The sequence below is a fragment of the Pocillopora verrucosa genome, chromosome 13 (assembly GCF_036669915.1).
Source record: "Pocillopora verrucosa isolate sample1 chromosome 13, ASM3666991v2, whole genome shotgun sequence".
In the NCBI taxonomy this organism is placed as follows: domain Eukaryota; kingdom Metazoa; phylum Cnidaria; class Anthozoa; order Scleractinia; family Pocilloporidae; genus Pocillopora; species Pocillopora verrucosa.
Window position 1 is genome coordinate 16,201,539 of NC_089324.1, and position 24,966 is coordinate 16,226,504.

The 24,966-nt window shown below is 38.2% G+C and overlaps 3 protein-coding genes across 9 annotated transcripts in view; 1 reads left to right on the forward strand and 2 right to left on the reverse strand.

The window, feature by feature from the left end:
• LOC131794858 (outer dynein arm-docking complex subunit 2) overlaps positions 1 to 2,097 on the forward strand; it is a 22,900-nt gene extending 20,803 nt beyond the window's left edge. For all 7 annotated transcript variants that reach the window (XM_066160261.1, XM_066160260.1, XM_066160262.1 and 4 more), the window contains 5 exons: positions 358 to 435; positions 609 to 719; positions 1,001 to 1,044; positions 1,228 to 1,402; positions 1,957 to 2,097. In XM_066160261.1, coding sequence (XP_066016358.1) covers positions 358 to 435; positions 609 to 719; positions 1,001 to 1,044; positions 1,228 to 1,402; positions 1,957 to 2,061 — 513 coding nt within the window. In that variant the 3' untranslated portion in view covers positions 2,062 to 2,097. The remainder of the gene's footprint in view (positions 1 to 357; positions 436 to 608; positions 720 to 1,000; positions 1,045 to 1,227; positions 1,403 to 1,956) is intronic.
• Positions 2,077 to 11,797, reverse strand: LOC131794893 (peptide-N(4)-(N-acetyl-beta-glucosaminyl)asparagine amidase). Its single transcript, XM_059112466.2, has 12 exons — positions 11,744 to 11,797; positions 11,056 to 11,101; positions 9,936 to 10,131; positions 9,171 to 9,359; positions 7,936 to 8,156; positions 7,372 to 7,482; positions 6,774 to 6,878; positions 6,274 to 6,323; positions 5,226 to 5,361; positions 4,544 to 4,609; positions 3,969 to 4,161; positions 2,077 to 3,358 (listed from the first exon to the last, which is right to left on the reverse strand). The coding sequence occupies exons 2-12, from the start codon at positions 11,089 to 11,091 to the stop codon at positions 3,177 to 3,179; spliced, it is 1,485 nt and encodes a 494-aa protein (XP_058968449.2). The 5' UTR covers positions 11,092 to 11,101; positions 11,744 to 11,797; the 3' UTR covers positions 2,077 to 3,176.
• Positions 11,798 to 13,434: 1,637 nt separating this feature from the next.
• On the reverse strand, positions 13,435 to 24,450 carry LOC131794826 (peptide-N(4)-(N-acetyl-beta-glucosaminyl)asparagine amidase-like). The gene is made up of 14 exons (XM_059112394.2): positions 24,116 to 24,450; positions 21,961 to 22,057; positions 20,995 to 21,141; positions 19,980 to 20,222; positions 19,344 to 19,550; positions 18,483 to 18,699; positions 17,937 to 18,125; positions 17,491 to 17,732; positions 17,289 to 17,399; positions 16,438 to 16,617; positions 16,047 to 16,096; positions 15,190 to 15,325; positions 14,897 to 15,080; positions 13,435 to 14,456 (listed from the first exon to the last, which is right to left on the reverse strand). Exons 1-14 carry the CDS (start codon positions 24,229 to 24,231, stop codon positions 14,263 to 14,265), a joined length of 2,313 nt encoding a protein of 770 aa, XP_058968377.2. The 5' UTR covers positions 24,232 to 24,450; the 3' UTR covers positions 13,435 to 14,262.
• Positions 24,451 to 24,966: the final 516 nt, after the last annotated feature.

A 24,966-nucleotide genomic window follows, 5' to 3' on the forward strand; every position in this document is an offset into this window, starting at 1 on the left:
GTAATTGGTTTGTTTTGTCCATACTCAACCAATCAAATGCAACCTGAATTCAATATGAATTGTTCATACCAGGTTTTTCTCGCGAGAGCTTGTTCAATAATTTCCCTCGATTCGATGGGCTCAAAGTTCTTTACTTTTCACCCGCGATTGAGAATTGAAATTTGATAAAATTCAATACTGCTGAAATTTCACTCCCAAACACTGCAGCTACCTCTAAAACCCATGTTTCAAAGGGTGGAAACAGAATTGTAGGAAAATTGTTTTTTGGAGTCAGCGGCATTTTTTTCATGGCCCAACGCATGAATTAGGAAACAATATGTCTCCTCAGTGGTTAACATGTCCTTATCTGTCCTCTAGGAGTCAGCAGAAATGGTGCGCTCATTCGTCGGAGGTCTAGAACTCATTACCAGTCTACTGAGATCCGACGATAAGGAGGTAATTGATCGGTATTCATTTTAAAATACACTCGGACCCTAGGATTAATTTTTCTGCCAGGAACTGGCTAAGATAGTCCCAACCCGGGCTAAATCTTGTTAAAAATTCACCCTAACCTAAGATATTTTTAATCAGTCTTTTTTGGAAAAGTAAAAGTATTTTTCCTCCCTCAGGTGCTAATAAGTGTAAACAAAGCAATAATCAGCATTGGCAGAGATCGAGAGAACTTGTCCATCCTGACCGATTACGAAGTGGTACCTCTTCTCGTATCACTGGTGTACACGGTCAGTATATAAAGGTTTGACAATAAATTCTGCATAAAAATCGCACGAGAGCTGCCCCTTTGACAAAGCAAAGAGGGCTTGGTCTAGGAAGAGAGGGTCTACCCTCCTTAGCCGTTTTCTTACTCTGCGCTAAGGAGAAAGGTGTCAATGAAAATTAGCCATTTAAATAGCGGCGCATATACTTCGACCGAATTACTTGACGAAGACTGCAGTATAGCAATCGATCATGACCCTGACCCTAAATTATCGCTGGAATAATTTTTAGGATCCTTACCTTTCAGAAAGACGAAGAGTTAAAGCAATGGGTGGCAGAGGCGATAGCAACGTAAGTAGTAACAAACAAGGCACAGAGTGACATTCTTGGTCACACAACACCGAGACGGAAAGTGTGACAAGCGTGACAAACGTGACAAACGATGAGACTGCGACATTTTCAAACAGTCACCAACCGAAAGGCATCATTGGTAAAAGTAGAGTTGATAAGTAGTCTTGTTTGGCACTCTTTCAGTTGCAGTGGATTGGACAAGAATGTGAAGTCCTTCTCATCAGCGGTCGTTCCTCTCGCTGACAGCCTCAAACGATCCTCTGACGTAGCGGTAAAGCGAGCGATCGCTTGCGCGCTGGAAAGACTGTCACGTGACCCATATAACTGTTTTATTATTCATCAACATGACGCACTGCAGGTAAAGCAAATTTTTGTATTTTTCAGGGTTTGTCACTGTTCAACCAATAGTATGGCATTTGCACGTCTCTAACACCTTAATTAACGTTGCAGTCTAATTTCGCATTTCATGCGACGTAAAAAAAAGCACTTTAGACCACGTTACAGCATACAAGTCTCTCATTGTTCAATTTAGTGTTATCAATTAAGTTGAAAACGTATATTGGCCACTGTTAAGAGTTTAGAGGCTGACGTTTCGAGAGTTAGTCCTTTGTCATGTATCGCTCTGACGAAGGGCTAACGCTCGAAAGGTTTACGTTTTCAACTCAATTGATAACACTAAATTACCCTGTTATACTCTCCCACCGACGCAGCACCACAGTTTCTTTAGAAACGTACTCCCTTTATCTCATTGGTAAATGCCCGATCAGGAATTTTCACGGTTAATTAACAATTCCTCGTATTCAACTCAGGAACGTTCTTCAGACTTGTGTGTTTCATAGTTCTTTATGTGGAACATCATTGTACACGTGCTTAATTCTAAAATAATCCTTTTTCCTTATCTGATCCCATCAGACTTTACTGGCATTGACGGGCTCTGAAGATGAAAGAGTCCAGGAGGCAGCGGCTGGCTGTATAAAGAACATGCGTATCAATACCATGAACATGCTTGCAAGATGAAACCACAGAACAAAATCAACGTTTATTATACCTTTATTTATACCTCGTACTTGCTTATTACAATGCAAAGCTGATAAGAATTAAAACATTTCGGGAGAATATTTATAGAAAATTTCTACAATCATTGATCTCCTTAAAAAACATTACAATTTGCAGTTGATAACTAAATCCGTTTTAACTCCCTCAAAATTCGTTCACTTTTGAATTCACATACCGCGATCCTTTTCCATTTACAAATAAGTTATTACCTTATCTAAAGAATGCCGCTTTGTACAATAAACAAAGCAATTCCGCTTTCTCAGACCGAGAAAAAAATTCATAACAAACATTTGAATGAATATCCGCCAATACCTATATAACTGATAAAATCCCGAAAAATAAATCTGCTTATAAAAATTTGTTCATTCTGTAAGTTAGCCTGCTAACAATCCCAAATGTATCCACAACATCATTTTGTCAATATCAACAATTTTTCTATTTAAATCAGCTTATTAAATTATAGCTGTAAATGGTTTGAACCCGGTGGTAACATGTAATAGTGTAGTTTGATCGTCCGGGTGTAATTAACGTAATGTAATTAACGTTGTAATGTAATTAACATTACAAACGAACCGAACAGAACGACCTAACTTCATTAACGGATCCAAACCGACCAATCACGACTGACCTACGCCACTTGGGTCTTACAGCCAATAATATCACGGCAAAACTGACTTATCAATTTACACAAGCCGGACTAAGTACATTCGACTGACAACAACCTTTCACTTGACTCTGACGACGACTTCCGCTCAGGTTGTCGAAACGTCAGTCACCATTACCGACAACAGTCCTTCTCAGGACTACACTCACCCGGACGATCAAACTATACTATTAAATATAAATTAGAGCTATTTAACTTATTTACCCCGTTGAAATGTGAAAACCACAATAAATATTTCTTTCCTCTAGCTTATTAAGGCCGACCCTGAAAGTAGTAAAATGGCAGTATAGCCATGAAAATTATGCTTCATACCTTCAAAATCGCACCTAGATGGTACTGTATAATTTATGGTAAAAATTACAGAGGTTCAGTGGCCTTAAGACTACTCGTTTTAAAACTTGTTACACACATCCTAAGCTGTTGACTCCTTTAGTGTAACAGCAATATCTAAGGAAGAGTCTCCTTCGCTGTCAATTGGCTGGCTGCAAAGCTGAGCATGTTTCCAAGCCAACTTGCCTCTTCCTCCGCTGAGGGCAGCTGTCAGTTTGAGAGTCTTGCAGCCTCTGAGGGATGAAGTCGTGTGTGATTTGTGATCTAGAAATCATAATAAACAAACAAAAGCAAACTTAATGGAACATACTAAGTCGCTAAAAAGGCATTTGAATATTTTTCAATTAGCTCAAGAACATAAAAAAAATTTCGGGAGCTCTGCAACTAAGGTATCGTTTATTAGACTTTTCAGATCAGTAAAATTTGATGAGCTGATTGCAATTTACAGGGGGAAACTAAACTCACTCTTGAGGTATGGGAACCTTACGCTAAAATTATGGATGTTCATAAGAAGCTATTTCATTGGCATGGTAACTTTCCACGTCAAAAAAGATCACAAACTGTTGAATCATTATTGCATACTTTTAGATACCATTTCCAAGGAAATGATGGAAACATTTGGTGTTCTCAAAAGACAACTCCAATTGAATATTTTGCATTAATAATTTAGCAGTGAGTCAATAAATAATTATTAATTTCAACAAACTTAATGATTAACATTTCCACAAGGTGTAAGTTCACAGAATTCTGCTTTGACATAGCTCAAGAATATAGTAAGAAACAGCCGTGACATACAAGACAAAATAAACATTCCAACCATACATGTATCTCAGGTGCTCATGGTTTTCTGAGTTTGACAGTAAATAACACATACCACGCTGACTGCTGAAGCTCAGATTCTCTACGACCTCATCATCTCCCTCTAGTTTCCAGTCTACCTTTCCACTTTCCATGGTCACACAATGAGTTATTATGGTGATAGTGTCGATCACCAAACCAGAGGTAGAGAAATCCATTGCCCATGAAACCAAACCAGTTGGCGAAGAAGGAAGACGAGAGAGGAAGGCCTGTAAAAAAAAATTACAAAAACATTTCCCTCACTCTCTTCATGCTCTTGCTCTCATGTGGTAATTATGAGAAATAAATTACTTTTATCCTGGTAAAGATTTTTTTCACAGATCATACAATAATATCAAAAAAATGAGATCTTGGGTACAATGTCTCATATCCACATTAACAAATGTTGAGTAAGATCTTGATCAAAGTTTTGTCATATGGATCTGACTGAAAAGGTTCTAAAGCTTATTCCTAACAAGGAGACTTTGTTTAACAAACAAGAGCTTCTTAAGTTGGTGATCACTTCCTTTATTCTTGGTTCTTAGACATTTGATTCAGGGGTAACATTGCAACGAGAAATAAGATACTAATCACTTACATCAGTCTACTTACATTTCCTTTCCTTAATGTTGTTAGATCAGCTTCTTTCACTCCACGAGAACGAAGATAGTTGAGTACCTGCATGGGTTTTTATGATAATTGCTTTAAGATAATGATAATGCTGAAAAGAGAAGATAGAGGAAGACGAAAGGGATAGTATAAAGCAAGAAAAACAGTAGAAGGGGTACAGAGGGGGTAAAGATGGGGTACAGAAGGGGTAAAGATGGGGTACAGAAGGGGTAAAGATGGGGCACAGAAGGGGTAAAGATGGGGCACAGAAGGGGTAAAGATGGGGTACAGAAGGGGTACAGAAGGGGTACAGAAGGGGTACAGAAGGGGTACAGATGGAGATGAAAACATGGAGAAGTAAGGGCAGGGGGAAGAGGAGGAGGAGAAGAAAAAGAAGAAAAGCTTTTGGAGCAGAAACAAATGCAGAAAGAGGTGGTAAAGTAGCCAGAAGAGCAATAGGGGAAGGAGGAGTGCATAAAGTAACAACATGAAGAAAGGGAGGAAAGAAAATAAAAAAGAAACGCAAAGAAGACAGGGGAAGAAGGAAGGGTGATGATTGACAGGAAGATAATTAGGAGTAAAAAGAGTAAAAGGGGAGATTCTTCAAGTTAGATTCTGTCACTCTGCTTGTAAGTGGACTATAACACCTGCATTTCTCATGCAACAAATATGATATTAAACTCACTGTTGTCCAATCATGTTCATATTTCCTGAAGACTGACTTCACAGCTGCTGCCCCAGACTTCCAACCTTGCAAGAATGTCTCCATTTTGGGTCCCCTGCGGTATTTGTCACTTGCACAACAATACTGCACCTGTAACCTTAAAAAGGAAAATTCATAATTTAGATTCTCAGCCAGTTTCATGTTTTCTAAGGGTTTTACCAAAGCATGCCTGGAGATAAACAATCCTAGGTGACATTGTTCACATCAGGAAAGAAGATGATGGGTACATCATCCAGCTGACACTTATGAATGTGTCGATAAATTTTTCAGTAATTGAGGACTTGGGGGAAAAATTGAGAGTAAAAGTTGGTTCATGTATGCAGAGAAACAAATTTTTGGGAAAAAAGAAAATGCAAAGAAATACTAAGTTATTAGCTTAAGGGTGTTATTTTGATAAAACACCAAATTCTATGTATGTACTAATGTAGAAGAGATTTCACAGAAGGAAGCAGGAAGAATTACAAAATCTTTTTTTCAGAGGTAACTAAATTAAATACAAAGGGCCAGTTATTCACAGAAGTTCTAACCCAAACCACAGTTTTACACAATCAGTGAACTTCAGGCTTTCTCCATAGGAGGGTTAATTTAATTAACCCTTTAACTCCCAGATCAAATTAGTAATTCTCCTTACTGTCAACCATACAGTTCTTTTAATTTTAGTTCAGAGAATTTTGTATTGGACCAACTAATTATCCCCAAATTGAAATTTTTTTTATTCTCATCATTTATCTGGTTGATATTGTATTGATATTGTAAGGAGAAATTCTGTCTTGGTCACTCATGGGAGTCAAAGGGTTAAATAAATGTCCTTCTACTGTAAGCTTTCAGTCTTCTTGACACTGTTCACAAAAATAAATGTACAGATAAAAGGTCCAGCTAAATCAAGGATTGAATAGGATGCAGTTTTTTTTAAAAAAAAAAAGGCAAATTTTGTTTAAATAATCAGATCAAAGAGTTCAAGAAAAATTCCTTAAAATGTAAATCATGTTTATATAAGGTTAAAAACTACCTTTTGCTGTTGATTTCTTCATCAGTGGGTGTAAATGTATAAGGCGTGTGCTGTAATGTAAAGTAAAACAAAAGGCAGTTAAAAAAGAACTCTAAAGCTGTTCATAAGAGTTAAAAAAAATCAAAGACAAAAAAGCAAAGGATCTCACTCTGACCAAAAAGGTTATAATCCCATTTACAGGCAAAATAATAACAATAACAACAATGAAGGATTTCTATAGCGCCATATCCATTAGCTCATGTTGTGAGAATAAGGGAAATGATCAGCAACTAAAGTAGCTCTTGATAGTAAAACAAATTCTCCTTGTCAGCCCATTGGGAAATGTATAGAGAACAGTATGGAGAATATGCATACTGATGTTGGGACGTGAAGGCTTGAACAGAAGCAACAGCTACAAACTGGGAAAACATTGTTCTGGTGAGACCAAAACTTGTGTTTGTGGAATGGAGCCCTATCTTTGATAAAGAAATATGTCACACAGAAAGAATAGTTTAATTTACCTTGGGTTCAAGTTGTTTCTGATAGTTTGAAAGGAACTCAGCCAATTCCAGAGCTGAACGTTCCCTGAGTGTTTCACGCCTTGCAGGGGAGAGTTTTTGTTGCTTCTATAAAAATTATAAACAGACAATATTAAAACAGTGATTATAGCCATGTTTAATATCCATGAGTCAGAAAAGTAACTAGTTATTAGGTTAACAGATATACTTTTTGTAAGATAACTATGAACATCAGAAACATTTATGAAATTGAGAAATATTTTTTTGTGTGTGTGTGTGCGTGCTAAGCTTTATTGTGATTGGTCAGTTCACATTTAACCTGTCAAAAGGACATCCATGTCTGTTTCTGAGCACTAGGCACCAACCCCTCCCCTAACCCCACCATAGTCAACTGATAACGAGTAGTTTTAATGTTGGATTAGGGAAGGGGTAAGTACACAGTTGATGAAAAATTCCCTTAGTTTAATTGAAGCTTCACTCTGAGTTGACTGACAAGGCACAGGCCCTGATGGTCCAAATTTGGTAAGACATGGAAAATTTTGTGCTAGTCACAGCCTTGTAGTGATTATTCCCAGCAAGATGGTTGAAAGGAGCAACCGACCTGGTAATTTAGAAATGCTAATGCTCTTGCCAGCCATTCCTCGCTGACATGTAATCTTCGCTGCATGACTTCATTCTGTTTGGTTGAATATCTCCATGTCACATCCACAGTCTGAAGGGGGGAAAAGAATCAGAATTTGCAATTTATTGTACACTGAAAAGTAACAACAATGTGTAGAAAAGAAAACTAAAAGCTTAAAATAATGAAAATGATGACACTCCTGCAGCAAAATTAAATTCAAAACATGTAACAGTAAAAACTGCTGATTCTAAGTTGAACATTCTGTTCATCAGTTTAATTCACCTTTTAACTCTCATTGGTGATCAAGACAGAATTTCTCCTAACAATGCCGATACAAAATCAAGCAGACAAGTGATGAGAACAAAGAAAAATATCAGTTAGGGGGTTAAAACTTAGTCCAATGCTAATTCTCTGAACTAACATCATAAGAATTGTGTAACAGACAGTGAGGAGAGAAATCTCGGGAGGGAAAGTTACTATTACAAAAAGTGCAACATTACTAATTTCTTTTCATTGCAATACATGCAACATATATCGGTATACCTCTTCATTAGATACTGCCACCATATAACTCAATTTCTTTCCTTCCCTCTCACGGCTAAAGTAATCTCTATCACAAGTAACCCATTTCTGCTCCTTATAAGAATAAACTTCCACCCATACATGATCTGTCCAATCAGTGACATGACGAACATCAAAACCCATGGAGCGAAGCAGCAAGGCCTGACAGTTTGCATGTTCACCACATCTGCCACGACGGGTTTCTGAGGGAAGTTAATTGTATATTACAACATGCAGGCCTTTCAAAAATGTATAATTCTTAGTCCATGACTTATCCAATTTTCAAGTTTATATTTCTTTAGCACTGCATTGGTACTGAGTTCATGCATGTTTATCCAGTTAGGCCAAAAATCTTGGAAGCATGTCACTACTAACACTTTAATCCCTGAGGGTTATTAGCATCTAATTTCTCCTTTCAAAGTCACTCCTGAATCAAACATTAAGGTCAGGAGAATAAAGGAAATGATAATCAACTGAAGAACCTCTTGATCATTAAACAAATTCTCCTTACCAGTACCTTAGGAAATGTATAGAGAACAGTATGGAGAATTTACTTACTGATGTTTAGGTGTAAAGGGTTAAGGAACTATATTTTTTAAAGGATCAATGTCAGTATCTGAGCAACTGCACACTTACCCCTCACCCAATCTGACAACAATCACCTGATAACAAGGAAGGGTTAACCCTTTAACTCCCAAGATCTGATTGTTAATTCTCCCCTGTAGCTGCTACACATTTCCTTGTAAATTAGTTATGAGAACTTGGTGCTAGATCAAGATAGCAGCTTCTACCGGATAAGTTTGAATATTCTCATTACCTGTTTGCTGAAGATTGTATGGATATTGTAGGGAGAAGTTTTATGTGAATCACCTCTGGGAGTTAAAGGGTTAATGTTGAGCTTGGGGAGGGGTAGGGATGCAGTTTCTCAGATACTGACATAACACATAAAAGGATTACTCTGTCAGTTTGAAAATTCCTTTCACCTGCCTTGCTTAAAATATTAAAGAATAACACCACTAAAATATAAAATCTAATCATTTTAAAATTTTTCACTCGTGGATTAATGCTTGATGGTTAAGTCCCATGCAAAAACAAAGATGTGTAATCTCACATTTGATCACATGTGTGATTCAAAGTGGTATGACACACGTGTGATCCCAATTTTTCATAAGAGGTGCGATTCACTCTTTAACCCACACATTTTTATACTTACATACCTAACAACTTTGCTGGATGATTGTATCTTGGGAATCTTTCATCTGTCCCACAGTAAGGGCATTTGTATCCCTCTACAGGTCCAACTAACCACTTTTGTTCTTCTATTGTGGGGGGAAGTGTTCCTATGTTTTTTGTTACTGTGCCACACCGTGAGCACTTTGGTTTATCCAGCCAGCTAAAAAATGAACCTAAATTCAAACATGATGTATGAGTCAAATTTATCTAAGAGCAATGAAGCAGTTTCCTTTACTTAGTGGCATCCTTGTTTAAAGAAGAGAAACACAACCCTAACTCTAAAAAGCCTCTTGTGATGTTCTGTCACATCATGTTCAAGGATTTTTGCATCTTTGGGATGGATGTGAATCTGTTGACTAAGCAAATTATCTGATCTAAAGACAGCCTTAATATGGATTTTTACAAAACAAAGAGAATGCCTGTTGTTGGACACTCGTGAGGCATCAGATTGGAGAACTCTTCAGATATTACAAGAAACTCTAGAGGCATTTTGAGTGCCTGAGCTATTTACCAACTCAGTCTTGAAGAATATTTCCTTTAACCTTTCATAGTGACTGAGTTCTAATATCTCCTCACACTTGAATCAGATATAAACTTTGGGTCTCATGTCAATCAAGGGAATGATCACCTGAATTTAAGAAGCTCCTGATAGTCAAACAAATTCACCCTGTTAGTACCATAAGAAATGTTTCGAAAACAGTGTGTAAAATATGAATACTAATCATATTCCAAAGGCTATGTGTACATACCATAAAACCATTTGTTGACTTGACCCATTAAACAATCCCTTTCATCCTTTCCCGTTTGTTCGCTTTCCTTTCTTGCCTCTTTTCTCATTGCAGATACTGGCATCAAGTCAAGAGCTTGCTGCTGTAAGCTTGGTTGTTCATAGAGTTGAACCACTTCATCCTGGCTCCAAAGCCTTGCTAAAAAGTATCTTTCATTCTGTTTTTAAAGAACATAAAATTTTTTTAATGTACATATGTCAGAGTATCACAAATGCAACATTTACAGAAATTGAGTATGATGCAATCATCCACTGGCAATGGCTGGGTAATGGCTTCATATGAGTTCCACAGAATAGGGTATTACCAAGAAATGATAATCATTTTATACCATAATTGAACACTCAATATGCAAAAAAAACACTAAAAAATACCACCAACATCGATTTCCGGAGATAAATATTGATTAAGTTTTATCAAAAAGATTATTGAATACTAGTGAAGGACAATAGAAACAGGTCGTTGGGACTTAGTAGACTATGACTGCTTCACCCTTTACACCCTAAGATCAGTATGCATATTCTCTATACTGCTCTCTATACATTTCCTAAGATGTTAACAGGGAGAACTTTATTCCTGTGCCTTAAACCTTTTATTCAGGGGTGATATTGGAAGAAGAAATTTTAACATTGTCACTCTTAGGTATTAAAGGGTCAACAAAGGTGAAAATTGCTGTAATTATTGGGTAAAACTTTCAGGACTTTGAAAACCAATTGCTTAGTACAGAGTGATTGCTTAAAACCATGCCTCTTGATACAGGTTTGACTGTATGTAAGTAATAACCAGTAATTTCAGTCTTCATTTATATCCTCTATACAATTGTCCCACTTTTGAACTTCCCTGGTTTAATTCTGGTTAAATTTGGTTTGGTAAAATTTCCGCACAGCCCCATACTATTGTTAAACAAATCTGTTTTCCCAGCGGCAATGTATTGTTTTTGTCATTGTTTTCTCTATCCAAGAACTAAATGCATAATGCGGTATGTGGCTGTGCGGAAACTTTACCACAACACAACTAAACCATTTTAACACAAAGTTATAACTCTTGAAGTAACAAGAACAAAAAATTATTTAAGGGACCATACCTCTGCTTGAAGACGGTCTAAAGTTACAACGTCCATCTTGTTTTACCTACGATCAGATCGTGTAAAGAAAACAAAGTCTGGTTAGAAGTTACTACTCATGATGAATCGGATGGCTCAAGCTTGACCTTTACCTTACCTTAATATTTCAAATTAACCTTGTATTCGACGAATGTTTGCAATTTATAGAAGACACTTAAAATTATCCGTGACAAAATTTTTTGTTAAGCAGTGACGGTTAAAATCTGTATCATACTTTATTTTAACGTGCAAATATATTTGACATAAACACCAAACATGACGTAGACCTCTTTTAGGAAAATTTGGAATTATGACAAATTATCCGAATCTAAAATCTTCGAAAGTGAAATAATTTGCACGTATATCAAATGTTTACGCAATGTGAATGCTAAATCATCACGAAATATAGGAAAACCTGTAACATTCAGAAAAAGATCACAAGGTATGACGGGTACAAAGAAAACATTTCCATTTCCAGCTACGATAACAAAGTAAAACTACTGTATATTTGCGCTCTAGACCCAAAGATAGTCAAACTTCAAAGGCTGAGAAACTACCAAGAAAAAAGCTAATTGAATTTCAAGGAAATGGAAATGGAACAACAAAAAGCTTATCATTACAATAAGAAAATTACTTCACCAAATAAGACATAAAAAACTTCACACTTTACCATCTAAACAGCCAAAAAATTAAATTCCTTATCATCTTCGTCAACAATGCACCTGTGTATTCGGTACAACATAAGTCTTCATACATGACATACTTATATCATTAGAAACTTTCACAAAACTGCTGGCCCAGATAATCGTGGGCGTGGACTCGCTTACTTAACGAAGCATGCTTGGTAGGCAGTTAAAGTCATAATTTCTAACGTTTTCTGTCGTAAAATAAGTGAATTTACTACTTTTGATGTACTCTCAAGGTAAGTCTGGGAAATAATGCTGAGCATTTACCCCTGGCAGCATATGCCTCTCCCAATGCAGTGACATTTCGATTAAACATCAACCGGTCTTCTACCGGCTTCTTTTGTTTTGTTAAAGGTGTAGTAAAGTTAATGTAAGATGAAAGCCAAGGCTTACAAAGCCTGGTGATGGAGTAAACACTGACCTCCGGTCCAAGAACTATTCAGATGGACTACCCTAAAATGGACTAACTTCACAAAATCCTATTTCGAATGAGTTCTATTGAAAGCACTGCTATCTATATACTTATACTTAAACTGCACGTGCCTCGTTATTTACATACAATATTTTTTAGTTTAAAGTCAAATGTCAACTTCGAGTCAGCGCGGGGAATGGCAATAAATCGTTTCCGCTGTCTACTTAGTTTCAGTACCCCTTATTTCACTTAATACTTTTGTCCACTTCAATGGTCTTCAATGCTATTACCTGTTTCGTCTATTAAATAGGCGTTGCCTCTTGTTTATAGATTTACTCAATGACAATAATCGTGATTGACATTAATTCTATAGATTGATTTAAAAGTGTTAGATTATAATGTTTCAAGTTTTTGAATTTAGCTACGAGATTACGACTTGATTTCCTTTGTTCTGATTGCGAATTCTAAATGTTTTTCTTGTAGATCGAATAATTAATAAAGCTTGGCTTGATATTATACGGTTTGTGGTGGTCATTTGATCTAACCAGTTCCGAGTAAGGAAACAATACCGTATTGTTTCTGCTTCGAGCTTCACCTCAAAAGTCGCTTGTAAACACGTTCACTCTTTTTTAGTGCAATAGCAACGTGTCGGGTCATACAACATGCCGTGTCTGTTTGTTTCGCTTTAGATCACCTTGCTGCTGTAGACTACATGTATCACTAAATCTAGAGACGTGAGATGGCTACCTGTGAAAAATCTCCGATGTGCATGGCAGATATCTGCGTCAATCTACACACTGAAGCACAAAACAGTGAATATCATCGATATCACGCCTTACTTCATGACCAATACTGAGGGAGTTTACATGACTTCGAGCTATTTTTTGTAGGAAGAACTTTTTAAACAGTTTAAAATAATCGCCTCATTTTATTGACGTTTTCCCATGGCTAGTGAAATACCGAAGATTCAGAGGGTATAGTCCATTTGGGTAGCCAAACCAGGTAGCTCAAGGACTGGGGACCAGTGTTTAGTTCATCACCTATCAAGCCTTTGCCGACAAAACCTTAGCTCGATGAGATAAAAGACGTACCGCTAACGAGGCCAATTCGAATTTGTGTCGTGCAAAACTACAGCTTGAAGAATACAACAAAATTACAGTGCGGTAAGACATAAAACAAGAAAAAGGTAACGATTTACCTTTACCAAAAGGAAACCGAGGAGGATGGCCGAAGATAAATAAGCCCCACGCAAATTTTTTTAAATCACATACTTTATTCTAAACTTCATTTTAATTAACCTACCATATGCATATCACAAGTTCCTCACGTTAAGAATTTAATTTCTTTTCTTCACTATGCTCTACACTCTGGTGAATTTAAATCTTACTGTACTTGCATCATATCTACTTACTATTAATGAGTCTGGAAACTGCCACAGAAGTTACGAATAAATGCAGACAGAAAATGCAAAGAACAAATCGAGAATGAATTCTTAAAACGAGTAAATTCGACTAGACAACTAAATATTTTGACTCCTATAAAATGTAATGAACTAAGTTTTCCGCTATCTGTTAAATATAAGCTACAGTAAATGTAAACTACAGTAAAACCCTACTGTAAAAAACTCGTTCGGTTTGACAAGTAACGAAAGCATTCTATGACATTCAAACATTGCTTTTACGAATGGCTGGTCTTAAGAAGTTTCTTGGTTATATCGGGGTTCGTTATAAAAAAAAAACTGATTTACTTCAGCCAACTGATATCTTAGAGTTGACAGAGTAATTTTGGTAAAGCTAAAATCAACGGGATATCCGTATTTGAAAAGGTTTTGTGTTCGATAAGTCACTTACTTTTTTTCCCAATTACAGATATCGATGAACGTTTAAATTTTCTTTTCCTTATTTTGCAAGACCACGGTTGTTTCTTAGGTTTTCCTTTAAAATTTTGCGCGGGAAATTGACACACGGACGGCCTGGATTAATGCCCTTTCGCATGCTCGAGTTTGACAACTGTGTTGTTAACAATTTGCTCGTGCGACAAGCTCATTTCAGTAGGATTTTACTGTAGCAACAAACTCTAGGGTCACAAGCCTTAAAGATGAGTATTACGCGAAGGTTCTTTCATAGAGACTAAGATATCCAAGGGATATTCACTTTGACTGCTGAATGACTGACGGAAAATCTGAGCGTGTTGCCAAGCAACGTCTCCTTTCCCGCCACTGATCGTGGCCGTCAATTTGAGAGTTTTGGAGCCACTGAGTACGGACGTTATGGTGGATTCCTGGCCTATTGAAAGGTAGAGGATGAATGTTGAATAAAAACCATACTGTTGATTTTAAACAAACCATAATTCACGAACTTATAGCGCTTTAGCAGTTTGTCTTTCTTCATCTTTTTCTTTTTTTTTTATCCAAAATGTAACTCAGTGCAAGAAAATGAAAACCGTCATAAATTTCCCGCCTATGCAAGGAGCGTTCCGCCTGAATTTTTCCGCCATTGCAGAACACGTTGCAAATCCCCCACTCATGGCAGGACGCGTCTGCAGTTATTGATTTTCCCGCCACTGGAGAGCGCGTCGAACATTTCACGATTTACTGTATAAATAACGCACAAAAGTACAAATATTAAATTGCAAATGAAGAATTCCTTTCAGTGACGATTTCCTTAATCCACCTCATTACTCATCTATTGAGTAGATTCAGAGATAACGTAAGGAGAACACACACCTCCTGATAGCATTTCTACTTGATTCTCCTCATCCCCACTTAGTTTCCAGTCCACCCGTCCAGTCTGAAAAGTGTCGCTCCTAGCTATTATTGTAACACTGTCGATCACAAGATCACAGGAATTTAAATCTATTTGCCAGGTTATGTGGCCAGTTGAAGCAGTTTCTGTTCGCGCCAGGTAAACCTGAAAGGGTAGTGAAAGAACTTAGATTTTAGATGTCAAATGTTCGCAATAACCTGTGTTAATAAAGTAGTTTTTCAATAACCGAAGATTTGTTAACGCACACTCTTACCATTTTCCAGTCCCTCTCGACTTTACGTGTGATAGAACTGAATGAAGCCACTCTCGACTGCCAACCAGAAAGATCTAACTCTCTATCATAACCTCGGAAATATTTATTCATCACGCAATTAAAGCACAGGCGTAGTCTACAAGGAGAGAAAAAAAGCGAATAGGGTCAATTTTCAGTTGAGTGTTGATAGGAAAGAGGGTTACAATTACTTCGCTTCGATACACTCCCTGACTGATCTTGAAGACGCACACTTTCTCCTCAGCCATACAGCGAAACTGAAACCAACCAGGGTTTAAATTTACTCTCCACACCCTGACATCAGTATACATATTCTCTATACTGTTCTCTATACATTTCCTACGGTGCCGACGAGAAGAATTTGTTTAACAATCAAGAGCCTCTTTAGTTGGTAATCATTTCCTTCATTCTCGTGACCTTATTGTGTGATTAAGGGGTGATATTGTAAAGAGAAATTCGATTCTAATCACTCTTAGGCGACAAAGGGTTAAAGAACCAGACCCCTTTGTTAGTCTAGCTTGTAGAGCAAACGTAATTTTGGCGAGAGAGTGCTCAGTAATTTCCAAACAAAAATTATGACCGCCATCTTTGATTTTAATGGCAGGGGAAGGCTGTGGAGAGAAAGAAATTTGTAATTTGGCGGTCGACAGTCAAAAATAAGGAGAGGGGTGGGGGTGGGGGGAGTGAAGATTATTGTCCAGTTGGCCAACTCAGGCTCGTTTCACGATTGAACATTGTCAGCACTCTTTGCGGTAATTCAACCCGGGCTCGTGCGATAAAGCCGTTGGACTTTGTCACCAAACGACTCGTTTCGATTACGTTGATATTTCTGTTCCTACCTTTTTTCCTTGATTTCCTCGTCAGTAGGTTTATAAATATAAGGCTCGTGCTAAAAGGGAAGAAGAAAAGACAGGAAACATCTTTCAAGCAACTGAGCAGAAGAACTTATTCAAAATACACATACATGATAACTTGGGGAAGGAAAGACAGGGGAGCTGGAAACAAGGCTGTGGATGAAGCTACATTTCCGCTTGCGAATTTTTTTCAATCATCATTTGCAATCTGAGTTATTTTTCGTCATCCTTGACCATCCATCTTCCTTCTTTGTCTATTCCTGCCTCAGCTGTAATTTTCTATCCTAACAAACTTACGTTTTACAGTCTCCTTCTCGAGGTGGGTGTAATTTTGCACTAACAGAAAAGGGCTGAAAGCAGGCAGTTTATGATTCACCTTCTCTTCATCTGCTTGTTGTTTTGTTTCGCCTCGAAGTAGCCTCCAGGCCAAAGAACCTGACACTCGGCCCTGCAGTTCATCATGACGCACAGACTTTATGGTAAAGAACTCAACCAATTCCTTCACCTGACGCTCCGCCAAAACTTTTCGCCTAGCTTCACTAAGGTTTCTTTGATGCTAAAAATTAACGATATATTTTAGTAAGCTGGTGAAGGTGGCAAGGAGGTGGTGAAGGATAACCCATAAATTTCAGCAGATGCAGATGTCCGCGCCTGCTCTAAAATTGACACTTACAGTACATCCCCTCGTCTTTTCCAAAAGCCAAATTATGTACACTAATTTGACTGTCACGGTCAGCTGTTTTTCCTGCTTTTAAAGTTACTTATTAATCCCAGAAACTAGGGAGTGAGCGCTTTTTGTCATTTATTTTCAACAGTTCTTTTAACGAATTAATTCCAGCCACTAACTCGAATATTGCATGTTTTCGTGCCATTTACGCCAGTTATTCGTATTCCGACTTTTCTCTCCTTTTATACATTTTCCCGCCTTTTTCGCCCGTCACTCGCTTTCCTGTCTTCGACGCCAAATATTCGTTTTCCCGCCATTTTCACCCGTCACTCGTTTTCCCGCCTTTCTCGCCCGTTATTCGTTACCCACAATCTCTGGCGTTTTCGACAGGCTTTTAGTTCACCAATCACCATCAGTTCTTCACTTTCCCGCGCTTTTGACCAGCTATTGGTTTCTCTGTTTCTCACCGCTGATCCTTTCCCCGCGCTTTTTGCGAATGACTTATTTTCTCTCGTTTTCCTTCCTTTCACAGTCGCATGTTTACCCACGCTGAATCTCACCTCTTCAGTCATTCTGTTTAACGTCTCCACTAACCAGGCTTCTGACACTAAATTTCTCGCCTTTTTCACCTCCTCATGCTTGGCAGAGTATCGCCATGTCACATCCAAAACCTATATCCAAATTAAAACACGCACAGCATGAAAAATAAATGTCGAGTACTCCTATTGTTGAATGATCTACAACTGCAGCTATCATACTAACCTGCTCATGAGAGAACGCTATGATATAACTGAGTCTCTTTCCCCAGCCAGCCTCATAAAGCAGCGGTTTATCGCAGGCGTTTTCACAGGAGTCACAATGCAGCCATCTCTGCTGAGCTTCAGAATACACTTCTGTCCATACGTGATCTGTCCAATCCAAAATGTGTCGCGCCTCAAATCCTATAGCTCGACAGCATAATGTGAAACAATTGGCCCATTCACCGCATCGGCCTCTGCGTGTTTCTACAAATGAATGAATAAAAACATAAAGTCAATGACAAGAATTTCAGTGACACACTCGGCTGCGCCTTGCAAGCCTTTTTTTTTTTTCGTACCGCATTTTGACGCCATCTGTGATCTATTGCTGTACAGACATACGACAACAGGGAATCTATTTGTTCAATAAAAATGAATTGTTGACTGAAAGATGTTGTCGCACATTCTCACCTAAAAGTTTTGCAGGGTGATTGTATCTCGGGAATCTTGTAACCTTTCCACAGTAAACACATTTATAACTCTCCACGTTCCCAGCCCCCCAGGCCATTTCCTCAGGTGTCGGGGGAACCACACCAATAGCGAACGTCAGAGAACCACATGACGGGCAGGAAGGTTTGTCCACCCACTTGAAAAAAGTACCTGGAACATAAGAAAGAAAACGCTGTCAATTTACATTGTAGCTGATCTATGCCACCTCGGATACATAGAACATGAAGCAAATTCATATTCTACCACAATTGGTTGTAATCTGATTGGCAAATTAGTCGCAATCTGACTGGCCAATTTTGCGTTGTCAATAAGAGTACAAACAACGCTTCTCGCGTCAACGTGTCACGCAATGGTCACGCACTGAAAGAATCGTTTCATTTGATGTTAAGATTGTGATTGTGCCTCGTAATTCCACATCATTTTGACCACTGTGATCACGAATATAGCTGTCGATAAGAGTACAGACCACGCTAGACCGCTGACAATTTGTTATTTCTGTACATTTACCTTTAAACCAATTTAGAAGTTCTAACACAAGGCAATCTCTTTCATCTACCCCACCATCCCCTCCCTGCTTAGTTCTCTCGCTGGCTTCTTTAGCTCTCCTCTCTAACTCAGCCAGGGGAATCATTTCCCGCGCTCTTCGTTGCAAATCTTTATCTTCGTAAAGAAGCACATGTTGTAACGAGCTATGTAGTCTCAAAAGAAAGTCCCTTTCCTTGTCCTATAATAACAAAAAATGAAAAGAGTTATTCATTAGGATTGTTCTTGAAAGTAAAGAACCCTAGGACACCATGCTGATGTTAAACCCTCTTCACTCAAACAGAGTGAAATCAGGACCATAATAGGGACGGGAAATTTTGATGGGGGAGGGGTCCAAGACTACTCGACCAACACTCCCCTCCCAGTCCCCCATTTTTAGTCTCAATTTTACTATAAAATCAGCCAATTGAGAAGTAAGAAGCCTTCTTTCTATTGCAAGAATTTTGGTGTCAGAAAAGTAGTGTAAAAACCCAAAGATATGACAGGAGTGGGGGGTTGGTGTGCTCTGAATGACCTCTACCCACTATCTGAATCTACCACTGCTTAGAATCACATTCTTTTAATTATGGAGCACTCTGGACTACTTCTGATTCTCCTGGATGGAATTCAGGTTTCTTTGACAATTCATTTGACAACGCAACTTGTTTATAATCCTAGGCTAACAAAGCACTGCAAGAATTAAGCATCTTATCAAGGAACACTAACAAAATGATCATTCAGGGATTGGTTCTGTGCCCCTGATCTTAAGGACAACTGGGGCATCATGCCTCCTTCCTCTTCTTATTGTTAACAAGGGGTTATTTGAAGAGAAGACAAAATCATTACCGACGGATTAGCAGCTGGACTGGAAACAATAGTTGGTTGTGCGCAGGAAGGACCATTGCTTTGAGGTTGGTTGACTGGTGCTGGAGTTGGAGTAGGATCAAGTTCCTGTGCATTGCTATGACGACTTCTCTCTTCATTCAACGCATCCTGAAGAATCAACATCTTTTCTAAGGATTCACCTTGTGGGCACACTAGTTGATCACCTCTCTGCAAAATTAGATACAAATTGTTAATTGCCATCTTAAGCAAGTTATTTTTGCCTAATCTTACCATTATTGCTATTAAAAATAATCATACAATTATCAAAATACCATACACAAAATCAGCACAACAACCAATTTCCAGTTTTTAGTGGAACTGAATGCATAATTCACCAGTAACCTCTTTTTTTTTAATTCAATATTTAGAATTTCTTCAAAGGCAGGTCCAAACTTTATGGAATGCCTGGGAAATTTTAACTGAGTAGTTTCCAAACAACAAGGATTTTGGGTTTTGTGGTCTCCTTCCAAACTTATTGTAGCCTTTGAAACTAGAAGGTATAACCTTATGAAACAACATGGCCTCACAATAACATGGCCACCTACTTTAAACATATCAACAGCCCTGATGAAACTCAAGTGTTTTGATCAGTACTACCTCTTTGAATCCCATGGTGAAGAGGCATTCCACAGCTCCATTTACTGGAAGAAGCCGTGACTGGAAAATCTTGTTGCTGACTTTAATGGCTCGGTACTTTGGATTATCAGGATTGTTGATGATGTTGGATGCAAACCTAAGCAGAAGCTGTGACACATCCATGAAGACTTCCCGCGGGTTGTCCAGGAGCTGTTCAAAACAGTCCCAGCTACGACCTGTTGCAACTCTCTTAGGATCCACAGACTGAAATAAAACATGGAAAGTCACATTAATAACATAAAGTACAAGCAAAAAAATGATGAAGACCACTGACAAATATTACACAAATTCAAAGCAGGCTACAGTGCTGTAGCTCATCCCAGTCTCTATGGCATGATGTGAAAGTTGGTATCACAGCTTCTAGGTGGGGGTGACTACCCTTCTCCAGAATTCATCAAGTTTTTCTAGTCCAAAAGTTCAGGGTTAATAGTATAAGGTGGGACCCTAGCGATCTCCAGATGTGTTCCTGCAAATCTATCAGAAGAAGGTTTTACTTCAGATTGCAACAAATCTTCGGAAGCTCAGTCTCTGATGTAAAAACCTGTAAAAACTAGTTAGAGGACAGAGGAGAGGGCAGGGAACAAGAGCCCAGGAGAAAAGTTGGGGGGGGGGGCAGGTTGGGTTAAGGTGACTGGTGAGGAGAGTGCAGAAAGGGAAAATAAATGTACAATTGCAAGAATGCTTCAGAATTAATTTGCAGTGTTTTTCAATTTAAGAGTAAGCAGCTGGCATCAAAATTGAGGAAAGATGGAAAGCACAGCATACAAGACTATTACTCCCCCTTGTTCCCTTCAACTTGTTCCAGCCTGTTGTGTTCAAAAGAAGGTTACTTCACCCCCCCCCACCCCCCCCCCCCCCTCCTGTCTCACTCCTGGACTTGTCCCAGCCCTGTGTATCAGCTGAGAAACAAACTAGTGTTTTACCTGCTGACTTTCAAATAAAATTGGCAATAAACAATTAATAAAGACATAAGTACCATTGTCTCCACAGCGCCTCCAATCCACTGATTGATTTTGTCTTCCAGGCCTTTGGGGTTCGCTCCCTGCATTTCATCCACTTTCTTTCTGTTCTTGAAGAAGAAGAATGTTGGCATGGCACTGATTCCCTGCTGTACAACAGTCCGCTAGAGAAAAAATAAATAAACAAAAAGACAATTAACACCAATAAAAAGGTAATACCTACTTTCAGTACCTCTTAACTCAAGGGAGAAGACATTTGCTTGACCTGTTTAACTCCTAGACATGACTAAACCTTTAACTCCCAAGATCTCATTAGTAATTCTTCTTACTGTCTCCTATACAATTATTCTGAAGTTACTTCTGAGAATTTGGTATTGGATCAACTTATAATCCCCTAATTGATACTTTTCTTGGTTCTCATCACTTGTCTTCTTGATTTTGTATTGACATTGTAAGGAGAAATTCTGTTTTGGTCACTCAGGGTAGTTAAAGGGTTAACAGGTAACTTCTCCCAATCATATCCATAGATTATTCAGCAAACAGGTAATGAGAATACTCAAACTTATCAGGTGGTTGTTATCTTGATCTAACAACAAATTCTTGTAACTAATTTATGAGGAAATATGTAGCAGCTAGAGGGGAGAATTAACTATAAGGTCTTGGCTGTAAAAAGGTTTAAGTTGACATTTACAGTCCAAAGCATATCACTCAAGGGGCACAAATGGAATTTGTATTTTGCCTGAAGAAAAATGTGTGAAATGGACTCAGTCTCCTGTGCATGATGATCACACACATTGTAACTTTACTGTCTGATCCTCTGTCAATAGATCCACAGCAGAGGTAAACCATATACAAGGTTTCTGCATGTGTGACTAGCAAGCCTGTACAGAGATTGTATAGACAAACCTTCTTCATTATCTGTTTCTCTTTGCATGCTGCAAAAAAATTATCAGACAGTGAATGACACTCCATTTATTGCTCACCTGACATTTCTCAACATCAACAGTCAGAAAAACAGCTGCTGAATATTTCACACTCAAATTTGAAAACACAGGGGCCATCATACGGCATGGGCCACACCTACATGAACAAATCAGAACAGATCACAAAATTAATCATCACAGAACTTGCCAGAGTCTAAGATCTAATAAATATAACAAGAGGTGACCAGCTCCCAGTTGGCTTGTTAGCTCAATTGGTAGAGCGCTGCACCGGTATCGCAGAGGTCATGGGTTCAAATCCCGTACGGGCCTGAAATTTTTTTCAGGTCCTACTTACAACTACTAGTTTCAGTAGTGTTCTTAGCTGCGAGGATCTTCTAATTTCATCTTTCCACCGCAGTGCAAATATGTGAATTTTCATATATCTAAATCTTCATTCACTCGGATGTTTATTTGTACCCAGTTCATTGACCAGCTCCCAGTTGGCTTGTTAGCTCAATTGGTAGAGCGCTGCACCGGTATCGCAGAGGTCATGGGTTCAAATCCCGTACGGGCCTGAAATTTTTTTCAGGTCCTACTTACAACTACTAGTTTCAGTAGTGTTCTTAGCTGCGAGGATCTTCTAATTTCATCTTTCCACCGCAGTGCAAATATGTGAATTTTCATATATCTAAATCTTCATTCACTCGGATGTTTATTTGTACCCAGTTCATTGACCAGCTCCCAGTTGGCTTGTTAGCTCAATTGGTAGAGTGCTGCACCGGTATCGCAGAGGTCATGGGTTCAAATCCCGTACGGGCCTGAAAAATTTTTTTCAGGTCCTACTTACAACTACTAGTTTCAGTAGTGTTCTTAGCTGCGAGGATCTTCTAATTTCATCTTTCCACCGCAGTGCAAATATGTGAATTTTCATATATCTAAATCTTCATTCACTCGGATGTTTATTTGTACCCAGTTCATTGACCAGCTCCCAGTTGGCTTGTTAGCTCAATTGGTAGAGCGCTGCACCGGTATCGCAGAGGTCATGGGTTCAAATCCCGTACGGGCCTGAAATTTTTTTCAGGTCCTACTTACAACTACTAGTTTCAGTAGTGTTCTTAGCTGCGAGGATCTTCTAATTTCATCAAGATTTAATGAATCAGGAACATCCTTAGATAAAGATGGAAACTGAAAAATTCATTTTTCATCTTTGTTGCTTTTCTTTGGTTTCTTGAAAAGATCAAGCAAAAAAATGGAAAAGAAGGCTTCAATAAAAGAAAACACATACACATATTTTCAAATAATTGCACAAACAGCCAATAGACACTCAACAATAGTTCAAGTCTAACCATGTGCTGTTTCATTTATGATATTCTGAATCTTTTGAATATGGACAGATAAAATTTGATAGGGAAGTTTGCCTTCAGGTTTATTTGCTCAGAGCATGTCTACAGATATCAAAGCATATCCATACATTGTTTACAATTTATAAGTATTAATTTCAAAAAGAGATCATATCATACATTAGGATTTTTTGTCACTAGTTTTCTCATTATGATCTGAGGAAGGCGTCTCCCAAACAAAAGTAAAGGCTTAAAATAATGAAAAAGAAATGAACAGTTTCAAAAGCACAAATAACAAGACATGGGCGGCTATTGGCAGTGATCGATCACCCGGCCCCGCCTTGTATCGAGAGCCCTGTACTTGTGGTTTTCAACCCAAAGTAACTTAGAAATTTATAGATAACTTGAACTGTGAATGATCTGGTGGGTCTCAGAAACTCAAATCTCAAGTTTTTAAACACACTTAAAGAGAAACAATTTCAGTAAAGATGACAAATTTCTTTGTCTAAGGTGTACTTTCAAACACGATCACTAGAATTCTAATCATTAGTGATTCAGTTCTCATAAACAAATCAATTTAGGTTACTCGTGCGTAGCCACTAGCTCGTCTGTTTCATATTTCAGTGTTACAGCGGAAAACCAGAAAACTGATTACAAAAAAACTGAAGCAAAACTAAACAATGCGCTTAAAATTTTAATCGCGCATAGGTGAAAGACGATCGAGAATCTTCCATGAAAATAAAAACTTCCTGTGCAAGACAGAACCTTCGATCCAGGAATCAGACAAGTACAAACTACAACTTTACGTATTTAAATAAAGTAATTTGAGTCTATTGTGACAACTGATGTAGTAAATCAGCGATCCATAATCTTACCAAGATGCATTAAAATCTACCACGACCAGTCTGTTCCCAGCTTGATTGAGTTGTTGCTGAAATTGGCTGTCGTCTTCAATGACTATGGAGTTTCCGTGATTACTAACGGAAGCCATATTGTTGTTTTCCTCAGCGGAGTTATAAAAATAAATCTCGACAGAATGATGGATTACGGCTGAGAGTTTTCAAGAAACCAAACATTAAGGATTTCGTCGTGAAAGACAGTTTTTCCTTGCCGTTCAGAATGAGATTAAAGGAGGAAAACCGCAAAAAAATGATTTTCCTCTTCGAATGGGTAACCGAGAGCCAGCGGTGTTCAGATGAATCAGCAGCGGTTCTCGTTCTAAAGCTTCATGTTGGCGACATAAACAATAAACAAAATACACCGTGTAATATCACTAAGTATGGTGAGCAAATTATCTTATCAGTACAGCCACTGATAAAACATGCTCAAAAAATTAAGAGGAACTTATTTCCCCACGGAAAATTCTCATTCATTTAATCAAACGCCCACTCTCTCTAATGATATTCTCAATAACATAATCTGCGGGATTTGATCCGTTACAACCGGCTGTAGATTGATTAAAAGATATATGATTATAATATCATAGACATAATAACACACGTTTTATTTAGTTGATCTACCAGGTCACATGAATAAAGGAGGTAAGTTTCTAAAGAAACTGTGATGCTGCGTCACTTGGGTTATCACAAGATAATTTAGTTTTTAGAGCTGTAAAACTCTAAAACAAAAATTTATCTTTCAAATCAACTTCCTATTGCTCGCGGCATCAACGGATGCTTCTCAGTCAACTGACTTATTATTGGTTTTTTTTTTCCGTTTGTTTTTC